At 43.4% G+C, this 16,607-nt stretch overlaps 1 protein-coding gene and 5 non-coding genes across 6 annotated transcripts in view; 4 read left to right on the top strand and 2 right to left on the bottom strand.

Annotated features, from left to right (window-relative positions):
- The first annotated feature begins 4,759 nt into the window (after nucleotides 1-4,759).
- On the top strand, nucleotides 4,760-4,833 carry trnai-aau (transfer RNA isoleucine (anticodon AAU)). The gene has a single exon. It is a non-coding gene; the product is annotated as a tRNA-Ile (tRNA).
- Nucleotides 4,834-5,069: 236 nt separating this feature from the next.
- trnap-ugg (transfer RNA proline (anticodon UGG)) lies at nucleotides 5,070-5,141 on the bottom strand. The gene has a single exon. It is a non-coding gene; the product is annotated as a tRNA-Pro (tRNA).
- Nucleotides 5,142-9,611: 4,470 nt separating this feature from the next.
- Nucleotides 9,612-9,683, top strand: trnaw-cca (transfer RNA tryptophan (anticodon CCA)). The gene has a single exon. It is a non-coding gene; the product is annotated as a tRNA-Trp (tRNA).
- A 270-nt stretch (nucleotides 9,684-9,953) lies between these two features.
- trnap-agg (transfer RNA proline (anticodon AGG)) lies at nucleotides 9,954-10,025 on the bottom strand. Its single transcript has one exon. It is a non-coding gene; the product is annotated as a tRNA-Pro (tRNA).
- A 738-nt stretch (nucleotides 10,026-10,763) lies between these two features.
- trnag-ucc (transfer RNA glycine (anticodon UCC)) lies at nucleotides 10,764-10,835 on the top strand. The gene has a single exon. It is a non-coding gene; the product is annotated as a tRNA-Gly (tRNA).
- Nucleotides 10,836-11,197: 362 nt separating this feature from the next.
- The window catches only part of LOC111949598 (EF-hand domain-containing protein D1-like), a 25,064-nt gene continuing 19,654 nt past the window's right edge, over nucleotides 11,198-16,607 (top strand). Inside the window, exon 1 of the mRNA XM_023966897.2 lies at nucleotides 11,198-11,597. Within this exon, the coding sequence (XP_023822665.1) occupies nucleotides 11,290-11,597 (308 nt within the window). The 5' untranslated portion in view covers nucleotides 11,198-11,289. The remainder of the gene's footprint in view (nucleotides 11,598-16,607) is intronic.

The raw sequence follows: 16,607 nt of genomic DNA, 5'->3' as shown, positions 1-16,607 counted from the left end.
GTGCACATTTTGGTTTTTGCCAAAATAAGTAACAAGTAATTAAAGAGCAGCAGTAAAATAACAATAGCGAGACTATACACAGGGGGTACCGGTACAGAGTCAATGTGCGGGGGCACCGGTTAGTTGAAGTAATATGTACATGTAGGTAGTAGAGTTATTAAAGTGACTATGCATAGATAGATGATAACAACAGAGAGTAGCAGCAATGAAAATAGTCTGGGTAGCCATTTGATTAGATGTTCAGGAGTCTTATGGCTTGGGGGTAGACGCTGTTTAGAAGCCTCTTGGACCTAGACTTGGCGCTCCGGTACCGCTTGCCATGCGGTAGCAGAGAGAACAGTCTATGACTAGGGTGGCTGGAGTCTTTGCTCATTTTTAGGGCCTTCCTCTGACACCGCCTGGTGTAGAGGTCCTGGATGGCAGGAAGCTTGTCCCCAGTGATGTACTGGGCTGTACGCACTACCCTCTGTAGTGCCTTGCAGTCGGAGGCCGAGTAGATGCCATACCAGGCAGTGATGCAACCAGTCAGGATGCTCTCGATGGTGCAGCTGTAGAACCTTTTGAGGATCTGAGGACCCATGCCAAATATTTTCAGTCTCCTGAGGGGGAATAGGTTTTGTCGTACCCTCTTCACAACTGTCTTGGTGTGTTTGGCCCATGTCCGTCAGGAAGTCCAGGATCCAGTTGCAGAGGGAGGTGTTTAGTCCCAGGGTCCTTAGCTTAGTGATGAGCTTTGAGGGCACTATGGTGTTGAACGTTGAGCTGTAGTCAATGAATAGCATTCTCACATAGGTGTTTCTTTTGTCCACGTGGGAAAGGGCAGTGTGGAGATAGAGATTGTGTCATCTGAGGATCTGTTGGAGCGGTATGCAAATTGGAGTGGGTCTAGAGTTTCAGGGACAATGGTGTTGATGTGAGCCATGACCATCCTTTCATTTTTCCGTGAAAAGTAATATGCAGTCAACATTTTGTTCAGTATCAGTAACCAGGTTTCCATTCAACTTATCTATGTCGGATAAAAAAAAAWAATTAGAAGCCTAATGGAAATTTTTGGGTCAATTTTCCAAATTTCAACATAACAAAATAAGATAGACAAGGTGGGATGTTTTTGTGTTGGTAAAATTAAGTTTGTGAAAAATGTCGGTGGCTCTTATTCTGGTGACATGATCATCGATGCTTCGCTGCCGTAGACAAATAAAAATAATCTTGCAATTTTGTCCATTATCTAATCTAAGGCAGGCTATATTTAAGCAATAAGGCACGAGGGGGTGTGGTATATGGCCAATATACCACCGCTAAGGGCTGTTCTTAACATGACACAACGCAGAGTGCCTGGATACAGCCCTCAGTGCCTGGATACAGCCCCAACTGTGAACACAGACAGCCTGGGATGTTCCGTGTTCGACAAAACACAAGACGATGATAAACCAGCACCATCAGTGGAGGACAAAGCCTTTTTGGACATTATGGACAAACAGGTTTTCCAGGATGATGGAAACAACTGGGTGGCTCCACTACCCTTTCGCCCCACTCGACGTCGCCTTCCTAATAACAGGGAGCAGGCCATAAACCGTCTCACATCACTTCGCAGGACTTTAGACAAAAAGCCTGACATGAAGCGTCATTTTATTGACTTCATGCAAAAGATGCTGGATAACGACCAAGCCGAACCTTCACCGCCACTAGAGGGAGACAAAGAATGTTGGTATCTACCCATATTTGGTGTTTACCATCCACAAAAGCCTGAACAAATAAGAGTAGTATTTGACTCCAGTGCTAAGTGTCAAGGCGTGTCACTTAACGATGTTCTGCTCAGTGGTCCAGACTTAAACAACACACTCTTGGGCGTCRTAATGCGCTTCCGCAAGGATTGCATTGCACTAACAGCAGATGTGCAACAAATGTTTTACTGTTTTGGTYTACGTGAGGATCACAGAGATTACTTAAGGTTTCTCTGGTATGAAGACAACAATCCAGATAGAAACATAACTGAGTACAGGATGAAAGTCCATGTATTTGGGAACAGCCCCTCACCAGCCGTAGCCATCTACTGCATGAGACGTGCAGCGCTACAGGGTGAGAAGGAACACGGATCAGAACCCAAGCAATATGTAGTGAGGAACTTCTACGTCGATGATGGGCTGACATCAGTAGCTACAACAGAAGAAGCTATCAACATTCTAAGAAAAACACAAGCAATGTTGGCGGAGTCCAACATGAAACTACACAAGATTGCATCCAATAGCAAAACAGTTATGGAAGCCTTCCCTATGGAGGACCGTGCAAAAGACTTAAAAGATCTGGACCTAGGAGTGGATCCTCTCCCCTTTCAACGGAGTCTGGGACTTTCCTGGAACCTGGAAACAGACAGCTTCTCATTCCAGGTGTCCCACAATGAGAAGCCTTTTACGCGGAGAGGCATCCTGTCCACAGTGAATAGTCTTTATGACCCCCTTGGGTTCGTGGCTCCAATAACAATGCAAGGTAAAGCCTTAATCAGAGAACTCTCTTCTGATCAGAGTGAGTGGGATGCCCCTCTTCCCCCAGAAAAAGAAGAGAAATGGAAAATGTGGAAGGATTCTTTGATGGAGTTGGAACATATGTATATTCAACGGACCTACATCCCAGTCTCCTTGTCTACCACTCAAAGAAGAGAGCTACACATCTTCTCGGATGCCTCTACAGTAGCCATAGGAGCGGTAGCCTACCTGAGAGTTATTGACTCGGAAGGTCAATGCCATGTTGGATTTGTCATGGGGAAATCAAAATTGGCCCCTCGTCCGGCCCACACTATCCCACGCCTAGAACTGTGTGCGGCTTTGCTAGCTGTTGAGATGTATGAACTGATCAGAGACGAAATTGACATTGATGTAAATGTAGCCAAGTTCTACACAGACAGTAAGATAGTTCTCGGTTACATCCACAATGTCACCAAAAGATTCTATGTGTATGTTGCCAATAGGGTAACTCGCATCAGGAAGTCTACCCATCCAGATCAGTGGTGTTATGTAAACACTGACAGCAATCCAACAGACCATGCAACCAGGCCTATACTTGCTGCGCTCTTAAAGTACACCAGTTGGTTCTCAGGTCCACCTTTCCTGACCCAAACAAACTCAAGTGAGCCTGAGAACATAAATGTTGACCTTGTAGAGCCTCACGCAGACGCAGAGATTCGAACAGACGTCACTGTCTTCACCTCTAAGGTTTCTGGAGCTCAACTCGGCTCTCATCGCTTTGAGAGGTTCTCAAGCTGGAAAGCTCTCAATCGAGCCACAGCACGACTCATTCATGTTGCCAGATCCTTCCATGAAGGTGCGGACAACACCAGCTGCAGAGGCTGGCATGACTGTAATAAACCATGCGGTACAAGTGAGTTGTCACAAGCCAAAACAGCAATCATTCACTGTGTGCAACATGAAGCCTTCAGAGAAGAATTCAAATGCCTTGAAAAAGGAAAAGAGTTRCCAAAACAAAGTACACTCAAAAAACCTTTCCCAGTACTGACAAAAAGGTTAGGAAAGTAGAACTAAACATTGTCAAGCAAGGAGCTGCTAAGGTGTTTCTGAGACCAATCTCAGAGATTGTTGTTCTTCTTTCTGAAGCATCCTAGAGACAAAAGATAATAATAGAAAGGACATTATTTGTTTCTTGATATGTTTTATTTCATAGTGGCACAATTTCATTATACCAGGCGGGGAGTGTGCTGCCATCCTGTTAGAAGGTAACAGATTATTTTATTACAATGGTTAAGATGGATTTTCATTGTGTTCCATGGTGTTATTTGCCCCCTAGTGGAGCTTTCTGGTACTTAGACTGTACGCAAACAGGAAGTAGAGAATTCGTTCTGCACGCATAGAAGCAGCTAAAAACAACGCTACGGTGCAGGTCTTTCAGTGTAGTTATTTCTTGTCACGCTTCAGCCTTGGAAAATATTTGTTTGTAAGTTCGATTCAAGCATTTAGCTAATGGTGATAATTTTGTTATTGATAGAGTTGCTTACATATCAATGTTGGTTGGTTGCATTTACTCACACAAATTGCAATGCCTTTCATGTATGATGTTAGCTGTATTACTTTGTTCGTGCGTCATGCAAACGAATTGTAAAATATACAATACTGTAMTTTTGTTACTGTTTCTAGTGTAATATGCTTTGTTATTCTACATAGATGGTTGTACATTATTAGAGTAATGAAAGGAGTTAGTCAATTACCATATGAGAAAGCAATTAGCTATATGGTTTGGCATCATGCCAGATGCATGGTACCGTAGCACGTGCTTTGTATTCATGCAACTTCAAATGTATAATGTACAGCTACAGTWTGTCGGTGTGAATTYAATACTAAAGTATATTATTTTCTGTGTTTTGCAGTTTTACAACATAAACGTTTTCAATATTCATTCAAGAAAAGTCACGCCTTGGGAGTTTTATTGAAGACTTAGTTGTTAGCTATCTGTCTAGTTTTGCATGGGAACGCAACAAGGGCAGAATACCTATTTTAATTMTATTTTCCATTCGGTACATGGGAATTCAACCGAATTTGACATTTTTTATGTGCACCACATCATCACACACAGCCTTGTATCTGCAACAAGCTAAATTGATGGAAACATATCTGGTGGGAAAATGCGCATATTGTTTTTATGCTGATTTGAGAATAGTCGCATGAAAATCTATTGCCAATTCGATGAAAACCTAGTTTACGTTCCTTATCTATTTGGATATGGCTATATACTCTGCCAGACGATTCACCTTTACGGCCGGTTAGCTCAGTTGGTTAGAGCGTCGTGCTAATAACGCGAAGGTCGCGGGTTCGATACCCGTACTGGCCAAACCTTTTACAACATATTATTCCTTTTGCAGACAATGAAAACATGGGTAGGCTGACTGCGTCTGTCTTAACCAAAGCATAATATGATTTCACGATCTGTCATTTCAATACATAATTCAGTGAGTGTACTAGATCGATTTCCCAAATGGATACACTACTGCTGTAATTTTTGCCGAAATGCACATGTTGTGACATGCAAAATATGTATCAAACGATCTGACCTAAAAAAAAAAATGAGGGCTCGTCCGGGATTTGAACCCGGGACCTCTCGCACCCAAAGCGAGAATCATACCCCTAGACCAACGAGCCAACTCATTCGTAAGAAAACTATCCAAGTTTTGAACCACTACTGTTTAATATTTTACAAAACACTCTAAAAGAACAAATATGGCCAGTACAACACAAAACGTAGCTAGGCATTGTATCGCTGCTAGATAGAAACAACAGAAATGTAACTGTCGCCTGGTGGCACGTAGCAAGCTGGCCGCAAGCTCAAGATGCATGATATTCAATGTAACTACTGAAGAGTTTCTAAACGGTCTGCAATGTATATTTCAATTATATTTGATGTAACGGTCACTGCCATAGTAAAAAGACATCTGAAAGGAGTCCCCACATTCATTTTTCAGGGGAGACGGAATTTAGGTTGAAAATATCATCAGTGTGCAACTGCAGCCCACAATTCGGGGCGTTCCTGCATGTGGGCATTATTTTTTTCCGCAAAACGCCACCCTCGAGCACCCTGACAGACCAGGCGAAGGACTCAGTCTACCGGTCGCCCCCCTGCTAGTACAGCAGTAAGGAGGCTGGCGCGACACCGTGTGCTAACTAGCTTGCTAGTCAGTGACACTGTTGTGTACCGGGGAAACTGTCCACGACAAGCGGTACTGTGTGCTATCTTTGCCAGTTAGTCCTAAAGAGGACTTTGGTACACAGCAGGCGGGGGCGACACCGTGTGCTAGCTGGCTAAGCAAACACAGTGTCCTTCGCTCCCGCCTGCTGAACACCTGCAAGCGCCGTTGTTAACATAACTGCGAGAAAACAGTGCCTATAAGTACTATTCCAATATATTGGTCAATTCCGGAAAGCTTACCCGTGTGACACGCTATTGGTGTTATAGGTTAGTTATCATTCATTAGTTGTAATTCACTCATGTCTGATGCAAGACTCACTTTCCTGCAGATGTTTCATTGACGTGCTACTGTTGACCATGCCTGAATGTGGGCTATTTTACACAGATCACTAAAGTATATATGAACGGGCTAGGATGAGCATACAGAGGAGGTGAACCCACACTGGTGTAATTTCGTATTCACTCAAAGGAGGGCGCTCGTGCCCCGCGAGCTTGACCCCTTAACCTTATCACAGAATGGTCAGCGGCTAACGGGATCCTTGGGACGTCCCTACCTTTAGGTATCAATCAAATTGTATTCGTAGCGTACACATGTTTTTCAGATGTTATCGCTGGGTGTAGCGTAATGCTTATGTTCCTAGCTCCAACAGTGCAGTAATACCTATCAATACAAAACAATATACCCAAATCACAAACATTTAAATAAAGGAATTAAGAAATATAGATATATTAAAATGAGCAATGGCAGATGTATATGATGGTGTGTGTATAGACATTATCAGGGATGTAGTACTCCCTCGCAATGTTTCTGGAATCCTGAACGAAAACGTGTTCTGATAAATTCAAAATAAATTATATTTAGTTAAACCAAAAAATCCATCAAAGCAATAGAATGACAAACTAAATACATATTTAGGCTATACCATCCTATATGTAGGTAAATTGTGGTTTCTACCCTGTATTCTCTCTCTCTGGCGGTGGCGCAAATTATGAATAACGCTTCGAACACTCCAGCAGTGCACATTGCATTTTGGTACACCAGAATTACATTCATTTCCAATGAAACGCTGCGTTTGCCTTGCAGAGGCAGTTGCTGTGCATATATTGGATTTATCGAACATATGCGTCAAACTGTATGTGTAGACGGCTTGACAGAAATAGTAGCAGAAGGTGAACGTTTAACTTTTGTTGCATACTTATCCAGATGATGCTGCGTACTAATTGGCGCAAAAACACTATCGGTGTGATCGAAGCGTAAGTTTACAGACACACACCACCTCTATTGCGTGTGCAGACAAACTGATCGACCACATGAACCTTATCATCACACCAACGAGATCTAGGAACCAAATTCACTGCGTGTCTGCCTTGATGTTCAAAAAACTTCACCGGACCCACGATTCGAAGGGCGCTACAATCTCTTAAAATAATTATCATCAAGATCTGTTGCCTACGCCTAATAGTCTTACTCATCACTTATTAATATGATCACAAATAGATATCACTTATCACAATGGTGCTAGTTTAGTAAAGTTATATCAAAGCTGAATTGATTGAGATCAAAACCCTTTGCTATGAGACTCGAAGTTGAGCTCAGGTGCATCCTGTTTCCATTGATCATCCTTGATTGGAGTCCACCTGTGGCAAATTGAATTGATTGGACATGATTTGGAAAGGCCCACACCTGTCTATATAATGTCCCACAGTTGACAGTGCATTTAAGAGCAAAAACCAAGCCTTGAGGTCGAAGGAATTGTCCGCAGAGCGCCGAGACTGGATTGTGTCAAGGCACAGGTCTCGGTAAGGGTACGACAACATTTCTGCAGCATTGAAGGTCCCCAAGAACACAGTGGCCTCCACCATTCTTAAATGGAAGAAGTTTGGAACCACCAAGACGCTTCCTAGAGCTGACAGCTCCTCTGTGGAGATGGGAGAACCTTCCAGAAGGACAACCATCTCTGCAGCACTCCACCAATCAGGCCTTTATGGTAGAGTGGCCAGACAGAAGCCACTCTTCAGGGGCCTCCAGAGTTGCACAGTGGTCTAAGGTACTGCATCTCAGTGCTAGAGGTGTCACTACAGACTCTGGTACTATTCCAGGCTGTATCACATCTGGTCGTGATTGGGAGTCCCATAGGGCGGTGCACAATTGGCCCAGTGTTTTTAGGGTTTGGCCAGGGTAGGCCGTCATTGTAAATAAGAATTGTTTTCTTAACTGGGGACTAGTCAGGATCGAGGGAAAGATGAATGGAGCAAAGTACAGAGAGATCCTTGATGACAAGCACAGAATGATCTAGAATGTCATTGTAGGCCGTAGTGTTAAGATTTCCCTTCACTGGAACTAAGGGGGCTTCACCCGAACCATGAAAAACAGCCCCAGACCATTATTCCTCCTCCATCAAACTTTATAGTTGGCACTATGCATTGGGGCATGTAGCGTTCTCCTGGCACCCGCCAAACCCAGATTCGTCCTTCGGACTGCAAGATTGTTTTATTTATTTATTTATCCGTTATTTTACCAGGTAAGTTGACTGAGAACACGTTCTCATTTGCAGCAACGACCTGGGGAATAGTTACAGGGGAGAGGAGGGGGATGAATGAGCCAATTGTAAACTGGGGATTATTGTGAAGGGTGATTCATCACTCCAGAGAATGCATTTCCACTGCTCCAGAGTCCAATGGCGGCGGGCTTTACACCACTCCAGCCGACGCTTGGCATTGCACATGGTGATCTTAGGATTGTGTGTGGCTGCTCAGCCATGGAAACCCTTTTCATGAAGTTCCCGACGAACAGTTCTTGTGCTGACGTTGCTTCCAGAGGCAGTTTGGAACTCAGTAGTGAGTGTTCCAACTGAGGACAGACGATTTTTACGCCCTATGCACTTCAGCACACGGCGGAGCTGTTCTGTGAGCTTGTGTGGCCTACCGCTTCACAGCTGTTGTTGCTCTTCGACGTTTCCACTTCACAATAACAGGACTTACAGTTGACCGGGGAAGCTCTAGCAGGGCAGAAATTTGAAGAACTGACTTGTTGGAAAGGTGGCATCCTATGGCGGTGCCACGTTGATAGTCACTGAGCTCTTCAGTAAGGCCATTCTACTGACAGTGTTTGTCTATGGAGATTGCATGGCGGTGTGCTCGATTTTATACACCTGTCAGCAATGGGTGTGGCTGGAATAGCCGAATCCACTCATTTGAAGGGGTGTCCACATAATTGTGTGTGTATATATAGTGTAGATCAGGGTTGGCCAACCCTCTTGGAGGGCAAGCAGGATTTTCTTCTAGACCTCTATTAAAGAGACAGTTCACCCAAATAACAAAATGTTTGTGTCCTTACCTTGAAAGCAGTCTGTGGACAAGGAAACTGCAAACTATGATTTGGTTACCCTTTGCCATCAACCATTTATATTTAAAAAAAATCCTGTGCAGAACCTTGGTGTATTGGTAACACTCCCTGTCATGTGTAGCATAGAACTTTCTACCTAAGAACTGAGATCTATTCCTGCTTACCACTGTTTCTAGCATTTACCTGTCTCATTTCATGGCTGTCTGAATGAAGTATCAAACCACCTAAAAAATATTAGCTTGCTTTAAATTTCACCCCCCAAAATCTTAATATCAAGTTGTTGAATTTGCACTGTTCATTTAATGTTCACAGCAACCTGAATACACCTGACCTGTGTTTTTTTATTTTCCACCGGGTCATAGGCATTTAAAATGTACACTTCAATCTGGGGTAGGGACGTCCCAAGGACAATGGACAAAGCTTTTCTTTTGCAAAATGCAAATGGATGTTTTGCAACAATTTACATTGTTTTCGTGTCATTTAGGACTTGCCATGTCATATCAATTTACTAGGCTTTCAGTATTATCAGTCACATGACTGTACATAGTTAACTAGAGATGTTGCGTTTCACTATAGCATGGACCTCGTGGCGCAACGGTAGCGCGTCTGACTCCAGATCAGAAGGTTGCGTGTTCAAATCACGTCGGGGTCAAAGCTTTTTTTAGTATATTTTTATGTGTTGTTTTTGCACAAGCTGCCGCTGGACTCTCTAAACTGCTGTTATCACTAGGTTGTTGTTGGTTATAGTTAAAGTATAAAATAGGCTAGCGGCCATCCATTTTGTAAAATTAAAAACAAAAAAACACAACAGCGGTAGACTGTGTTGCATCGTCTTGGTCTTTCCTGTTTGGTTAAAATTGTAGTTGTAGATATGCCTGCCTTTAAACTCCTAAATAAAAACTATTATTCTTTACAAAAAGGAGGGCTCGTCCGGGATTTGAACCCGGGACCTCTCGCACCCTAAGCGAGAATCATACCCCTAGACCAACGAGCCACAAGTTAGTGTAGAAACAACTAGCTTTATTAGCTCTATATATCAAATCTAAATTTGCTGGTAGTCAAATGTCTACAATCAATAAACGAAACGAGTAATGCATTGACCAATGTCGAGAGAGCATATTGTGGCATCGGTTCGTCTCTGCTCACTAATCCAGTCCAGACCAGTGAGTCCGCAAAATCCGCACACTTTCTCGCACATTAATTTATCAATTTTGTAACAACGTTGCAGTTAACACTGTCTTGTTCCTGTCAAGCAACATGCGTTCTATAAACGAGAAGGGTGCAACTGCAGCCCGTAATGTGGGCAATGCTGCATCTGTAGGAAGCCCCATTTGTTTATTATGACTAGTACAAAGGCGATAGGCACGGGACTCCTTGTTCCTGTCATGCGTCATGCACTCTAGAAACCAATACGTTTTGGTTTGTTTTGCACAGAACATGGAAGCAGATGATGACCTTTCTTCATTTAGCTAGATTAGAAGTCTTTATTGGCAGGCTGAGTTTAGCCGGTCCTCGCAATTAATGTGGCTACTGTTTTGTTTGGCACGCCAGTGGCTACTGTTTTGTTTGACACGCCAGCCCACACTTATTTGACAGACTATATCTCGGAAATGTCAGTAACGGGACTCGTGGTATTTGATTAATATAACATACAAACATTCAGCTACAAAATCAGATCAGCTGACTGAAGTGCCCTTGTGAACTTGCCAAAGGTTCCTTATAAATCCGGCGAGCGTTGGTGGTATAGTGGTGAGCATAGCTGCCTTCCAAGCAGTTGACCCGGGTTCGATTCCCGGCCAACGCAGTTGTTTTTGCATCCGTAGTTCATTTTTGATTGAGGCTGCATTGTGGCTGCATTGTGGCACCTGCGTCACAGCTATAATAAATAGGGTCGACGAGGATTACCAAGTAAACATACAAAGAATGTCTCTCAAATACTAGCTAAAATTAGAAAAATTCTCAATCAAGCAATTAATTGAACAACAGCTTGACTGCTCGTGTTGCACCTTTATTTGACCCGTTTTATGCTCATTGTATGCTCCCATTTGCTTGGGCTCGCCTGTGGTTGGTTTCAGATGTTGTAATATAGCTCAATTAATGTTTTGATGCTGATGCTCCGTTGTGCTCCGCCCCCTCGAAACTGTCCTGTGTGATGAAAGGAACTCTCTGAGCCAAGAGCTGACAGACACAGCTGACTTCCATCCTGAGTACCAGGCACACGCTCCCATTGCATCAAGTCAAAAAGTATCCTACGCACCATGGCATCGGACGAATTGGCGAGGGAACTGCAGCCCAGGCTGGCCGCGGAGCCGGCTCACCTATTCAACCCGTCTCCACCAGAGGAGACCCCGGTGAAAGCGAGCGACCCTGTCCCCGGTCCGCAGAAAAAAGCGGTGGCGGTCATTGTCAATGATGACACATCGGAACTCACCGCGAAACTCACGCGGAGACTGTGCATCAACAATGGGAACGCGGCGCCCAAGCAGGCCAAGGTGTTCAATCCCTACACGGAATTCAAAGAGTTCTCCCGCAAACAGATCAAAGACATGGAAAACATTTTCAAACGGTAGGCTAAGACTTTATTTTTATTTGAATATCATTCAAATCTAAATAATGTGGCTATGGTGTTGTGACTTGTCTTGATAAAGAGGGAATGTCCCTTAGTTATGTCTGTAGGGGAGACCGGGGAACAAAGTAGCACCTGGTCAGTAGTAACAGCTTAGTAACTCAAATTAGAAACATGTTATAAAATGTCCTAATACTTGCTTAGTGTCTACATGGCTAATAAGTTTAGTTTAAATCCATCAATTATTTTTCGTATTGACAGAAATGGGTAAATATACAATTTTTTTGATAATAGACTTGTGGAACCATTGTCCATGTATCTAAACATATATACTTTTTATCAGTAAGATAGGGTCTTTTGATTGGTATAGTTGATGACAAGAATTGTTGTTGTATTTTGTGGGGGTTTCGTTGTAATGCAGTACCTAAAATCGTATATAATATTTAGACACATTCACATAATTATATAAAATGTCACTTATTTACATCAAGTTTAGCAGTACAACTAAGTTAATACTTTAGAATAATTACAAATAAAATGACACATTTAGACTTAAATTCAAAAAATATCTTGTATAAAATATATTCATTTTGGCTACTCCATTTTTGGTCAATATGATATGCCTAAAAGATCAAATGGAAATATTTGGTCTCAATTTAGTGTATTTTCATCCAAATATCAGTTTCAAAACATATTTTTTTTAATTACCCTTCTTTTTTACCATTAAAGACAGTGTTACATTTAACTTCTCAGCCTGTTACATTTCATCCCACCTGCTGAGTCAATTGTAACATTTTACTCCTGCCACTTTCAGTATATCCTAGAAATGTAGTTACAGTGTGTAAATAATGGTAGTTGATGTATGTTGTTTGTATAAACATATTATTAATATAACTTAGATTGCCTTTTCATAATAAAGCAAAAGCCTAAAAGTGTTATTTGGCTCCCTGGACTCCACTATGCATAGTATAGGCTAGTCACAACCAGGTAAGGTATTGAGTGAGTATGAGGGATTGATTCAGATCACTGTGATAAAGAGATGAAGCCTATATATTATGAGGGAGACAACTACCTGACCACACAATTAATAAGGTGAATTGATATTGCTGAGTGACCTCTGTCTCCTGCTGGTGGAGTTAAATTGTTGTGGAACATCACAGACTGAATGGTCTTCATCTAGCCTACAACACTATCCCTTTTCTGCCATCAATATATATTAATAATACATCTCCCTAAATAGCTTACATGACAACAGTATTATTATTATTGTGTAGGGAGAACCCCCCTATTTTTTTTCTCTACCTCTCAGTTAATCCTCTCATAGACTACGTAGTGTGTGTGTGTGTGTGTGTGTGTGTGTGTCACTCCGGTCTCTGCAGCACCAACCCTTTAGGAAATTTGTGGACCCAGTGGGGGGATATGAGGCTATACTAGGCTTTACTGACATCCTCTGTACCAGGCCAGAATAATGTTTTCTCCTGGGCCAATGGAACTGTACAGTCATTTTGCTACTGTCTTTTTTCACTGGAGGGACAAGAGTCACTCTTTCAACCGACTGGGTCCCCATGACACCCCCTCTCCTGTGTGTGTTGTGGTGTGTGTGTGTGTGTGTGTGTGTGTGTGTGTGTGTGTGTGTGGTGTGTGTGTGGTGTGTGTGTGTGTGTGTGTGTGTGTGTGTGGTGTGTGTGTGTGTGTGTTGTGTGTGTGTGTGTGTGTGGTGGGGAGGGACCACTGACGAGAGGAGACCCTACTGTATACAGAGACTGGACAGCCTCTGTGTGTGAGAACTAGTTGTGTCCATGTATTTGCTCAGAGCTGTACGCGGAGACTACTTGCATTTCTGTTTGACAACATGTAATACTGTTGTCCCAGTTCATTCTGTTCATCTAAAGCTTTGTACGCTACAGGTCATGTGAACGCAGCGTAGAGAAGGATATTGATCGTGGTAGATGCATTGACACTGCAGTTTTTCCAGACTATGTATTTAAACTTGAGATTTACATTTGAGTTTGGCCTAGTTTTGCTCTCAGCACAGTTGGAAGGAAAGAGCCAGTATGTAGAGAGCAAATTGGTCACAGAGAGAGGGAGAACGGAGGGGGCTTGGTATCACCTCTTTCCTGAGGATTTACTTGAACATGCCTCTCATTGGCAAAACTGCACTTAGATGCCCACTCATGAAGAAAGATTAGGTAACATGGCCTCTCTCTCTCTCTCTCTCTCTCTTCTCTCTCTCCTCTCTCTCTCTCTCTCTCTCTCTCTCGTCCTCTTCTCTTCTTCTCTCTAATTCCAATTCAATTCAATTCATCAAGGGCTTTATTGGCATGGGAAACATGTGTTAACATTGCCAAAGCAAGTGAGGTAGGTAATATACAAAAGTCAAATAAACAATAAAAATGAACAGTAAACATATACACATAACAGAAGTTTCAAAACAATAAAGACATTACAAATGTCATATTATATATATGCAGTGTTGTAACAAGTAACAAATGGTTAAAGCACACAAGTTTAAAATAAATAAACATAAATATGGTTGTATTTACACTCTCCTCTCTCTCTCTCTCTCTCTCTCTCTCTCTCTCTTCTCTCTCTCTCTTTCTCCTTCGTCCTCCTTCTCTCTCTCTCTCTCCTTCTTCTCTCTCTCTCTCTCTCTCTCTCTCTCTCTCTCTCTTGTCCTCCTCTCTCTCTCCTTCTCTCCTCTCTCTCTCTCTCTCCTCATCTCTCCTCTCTCTCCATCTCCTCCCGCAGCTCGTACTCTCTCTCTTCTCTCTCTCATCTCTCTTCTCTCTCTCCTCCTCTTCCTCTCCCCTCTCTCTTCTCTCCTTCCTCCGTCCTCTCGTCGTCGCTCCCATCGTACTCGTCTCCCATCTCTCACGATCCCTTCTCCTCCTCTCGATCTCTCTCTCTCCACTCTCTCTCCCTCGTCCTCCTCCTCTCTCCCTCCTCTCTACTTTCCTCTCTCTCTCTCTCTCCTCCGTCTCTCTCCCGCTCTCCCCATTTCTCATCCCTCTCTCCTCTTCTCTCGCTCTGTCTCTCCCCCTCCTCCCCCGCTCCTCTCGCTCCTCGTCCTCTGCCTCCTTACTCGTGCTTTCTCTCTCTGCTTCTGTTTGGGTGTTGGTTGAATGTGTCCTCTATCTCCATAGCCCCTTCTTCTCCCTCTATGACTCTCAAGCTGTTCTGCCCAGGGTGGGTTTTATCCATCTCCCCTATAGCCATCACTGGAGCACTTCATAGACATACAATGCATTCAGAAAGTATTCAGACCCCTTGACTTTTTCCACATTTTGTTACGTTACAGCCTTATTCTAAAATTGATTAAATTGTTTTTTCCCCTCATCAATCTACACACAATACCCCATAATGACAAAGCAAAAACAGGTTTTTAGACATTTTTGCTGATATATTTCAAATAAAAAACTTAAATATCACATTTACACAAGTATTCAGACCCTTTCCTCAGTACTTTGTTGAAGCACCTTTGGCAGCGATTACAGCATTGAGTCTTCTTGGGTATGACGCTACAAGCTTGGCACACCTGTATATGGGGAGTCTCTCTCATTCTTCTCTGCAGATCCTCTCAAGCTCTGTCATGTTGGATGGGGACCGTTGCTGTACAGCTATTTTCAGGTCTCTCCAGAGATGTTCGATCGGGTTCAAGTCCGCGATCTGGCTGGGCCAATCAAGGACATTTGGTGGATTGTCCGGAAACCACTCATGTGTTGTCTTGGCTGTGAGCTTAGGGTTGTTGTCCTGTTGGAAGGTGAACCTTCACCCAAGTCTGAGGTCCTGAGCACTCTAGATCAGGTTTTCATCAAGGATCTCTCTGTACTTTGCTCTGTTCTTCTTTTCCTCGATCCTGACTAGTCTCCCAGTCCCTGCCGCTGAAAGACATCCCCACAGCTTTTCATTGGCTGAAGCGGAGAGGTCAGGTGTACTGTCTTTACATTACTCAATATTTTCTGAGTTGAGACTCCTTTATCTACCCAACCCGTCTTTCATCTCCCCTGCTCTCTTTAGCTTTGCATGCAGGGTACTTGACCTCTGACCTAGCCACTGGCGGGTAACCTAGATGTGGGTGAAGCACATGCTCAGCGGGGGCACACTGATTAGACAGTGGCCAGTCTGTCTGTGTCCTAAAGTTTGGTTGGATGCGGTCATGGTGACAGAGCCTAGCTTGGGTGAGGGCCAGGGAGGGGGCACTTTGGAATGTTCCAAGCGGGAGTAGACTAGATTGAGGGCCGGGCCATTCCATCCTAAATTCTGCCCCTTCTGTCACCCCTTTACACTCTGCCTCATCCCATCATAAATTGGTCTACTCCTCCTCACCACCTTAATTCTCACCCCTTCTCACCCTCTTTCTCTTTCCTGATGCTGCCCTTGCCACACTCATTCACCCACGTTCTCTGCATTCCAGAGGTCTTAACCCTTCCCTGCCTTTTAACCCTGCATAACTCATACTCATCATCAACACCACATTCTTAGAAAAAAAGATGCTGTGTAGAACCTAAAAGGGTTCTTCGACTGTCCCCATAGGAGAATCCTTTGAAGAACCATTTTTGGTTCCAGATAGAACCCTTTTGGTTCCATGTTGAACCCTTTACACAGAGGGTTCTACATGGAACCCAAAATAGTTCTACTTGAAACCAAAACCAGTTATCCTATGGGGACAACAGAATAACCCTTTTGGAACCCTTTTTTCTAAGAGTGTATCACAATTCTGACTTTTGATTGAGTCACTGCTCTAAAATCAGCCTGTGATGGTAAAGTGTTAGTCACTGTGATTTCTGAGGGATGGCTTTTTCACTACTTTCTCTGTTTTCTCCCCCAGAGTCCACAAATATTCCTGTCTCCGGGGTGAAAATGCACAGACACGTGCCTAGCCTGACGCTAGTCTAAAACAGGCTGCATTAGAGATGAGGATGTGGCGTTATCAGTCGGCCCTTACCTGCTCCATCTTCACTCTGACACTGTACGCCTTATAGCAGCAGGAGTGACCTGAATACACTCCTG

Source organism: Salvelinus sp. IW2-2015, linkage group LG22, assembly GCF_002910315.2.
Source record: "Salvelinus sp. IW2-2015 linkage group LG22, ASM291031v2, whole genome shotgun sequence".
In the NCBI taxonomy this organism is placed as follows: domain Eukaryota; kingdom Metazoa; phylum Chordata; class Actinopteri; order Salmoniformes; family Salmonidae; genus Salvelinus; species Salvelinus sp. IW2-2015.
Note: the sequence above shows the minus strand (reverse complement) of the source record. Positions and strands in the feature narration are given on the sequence as shown.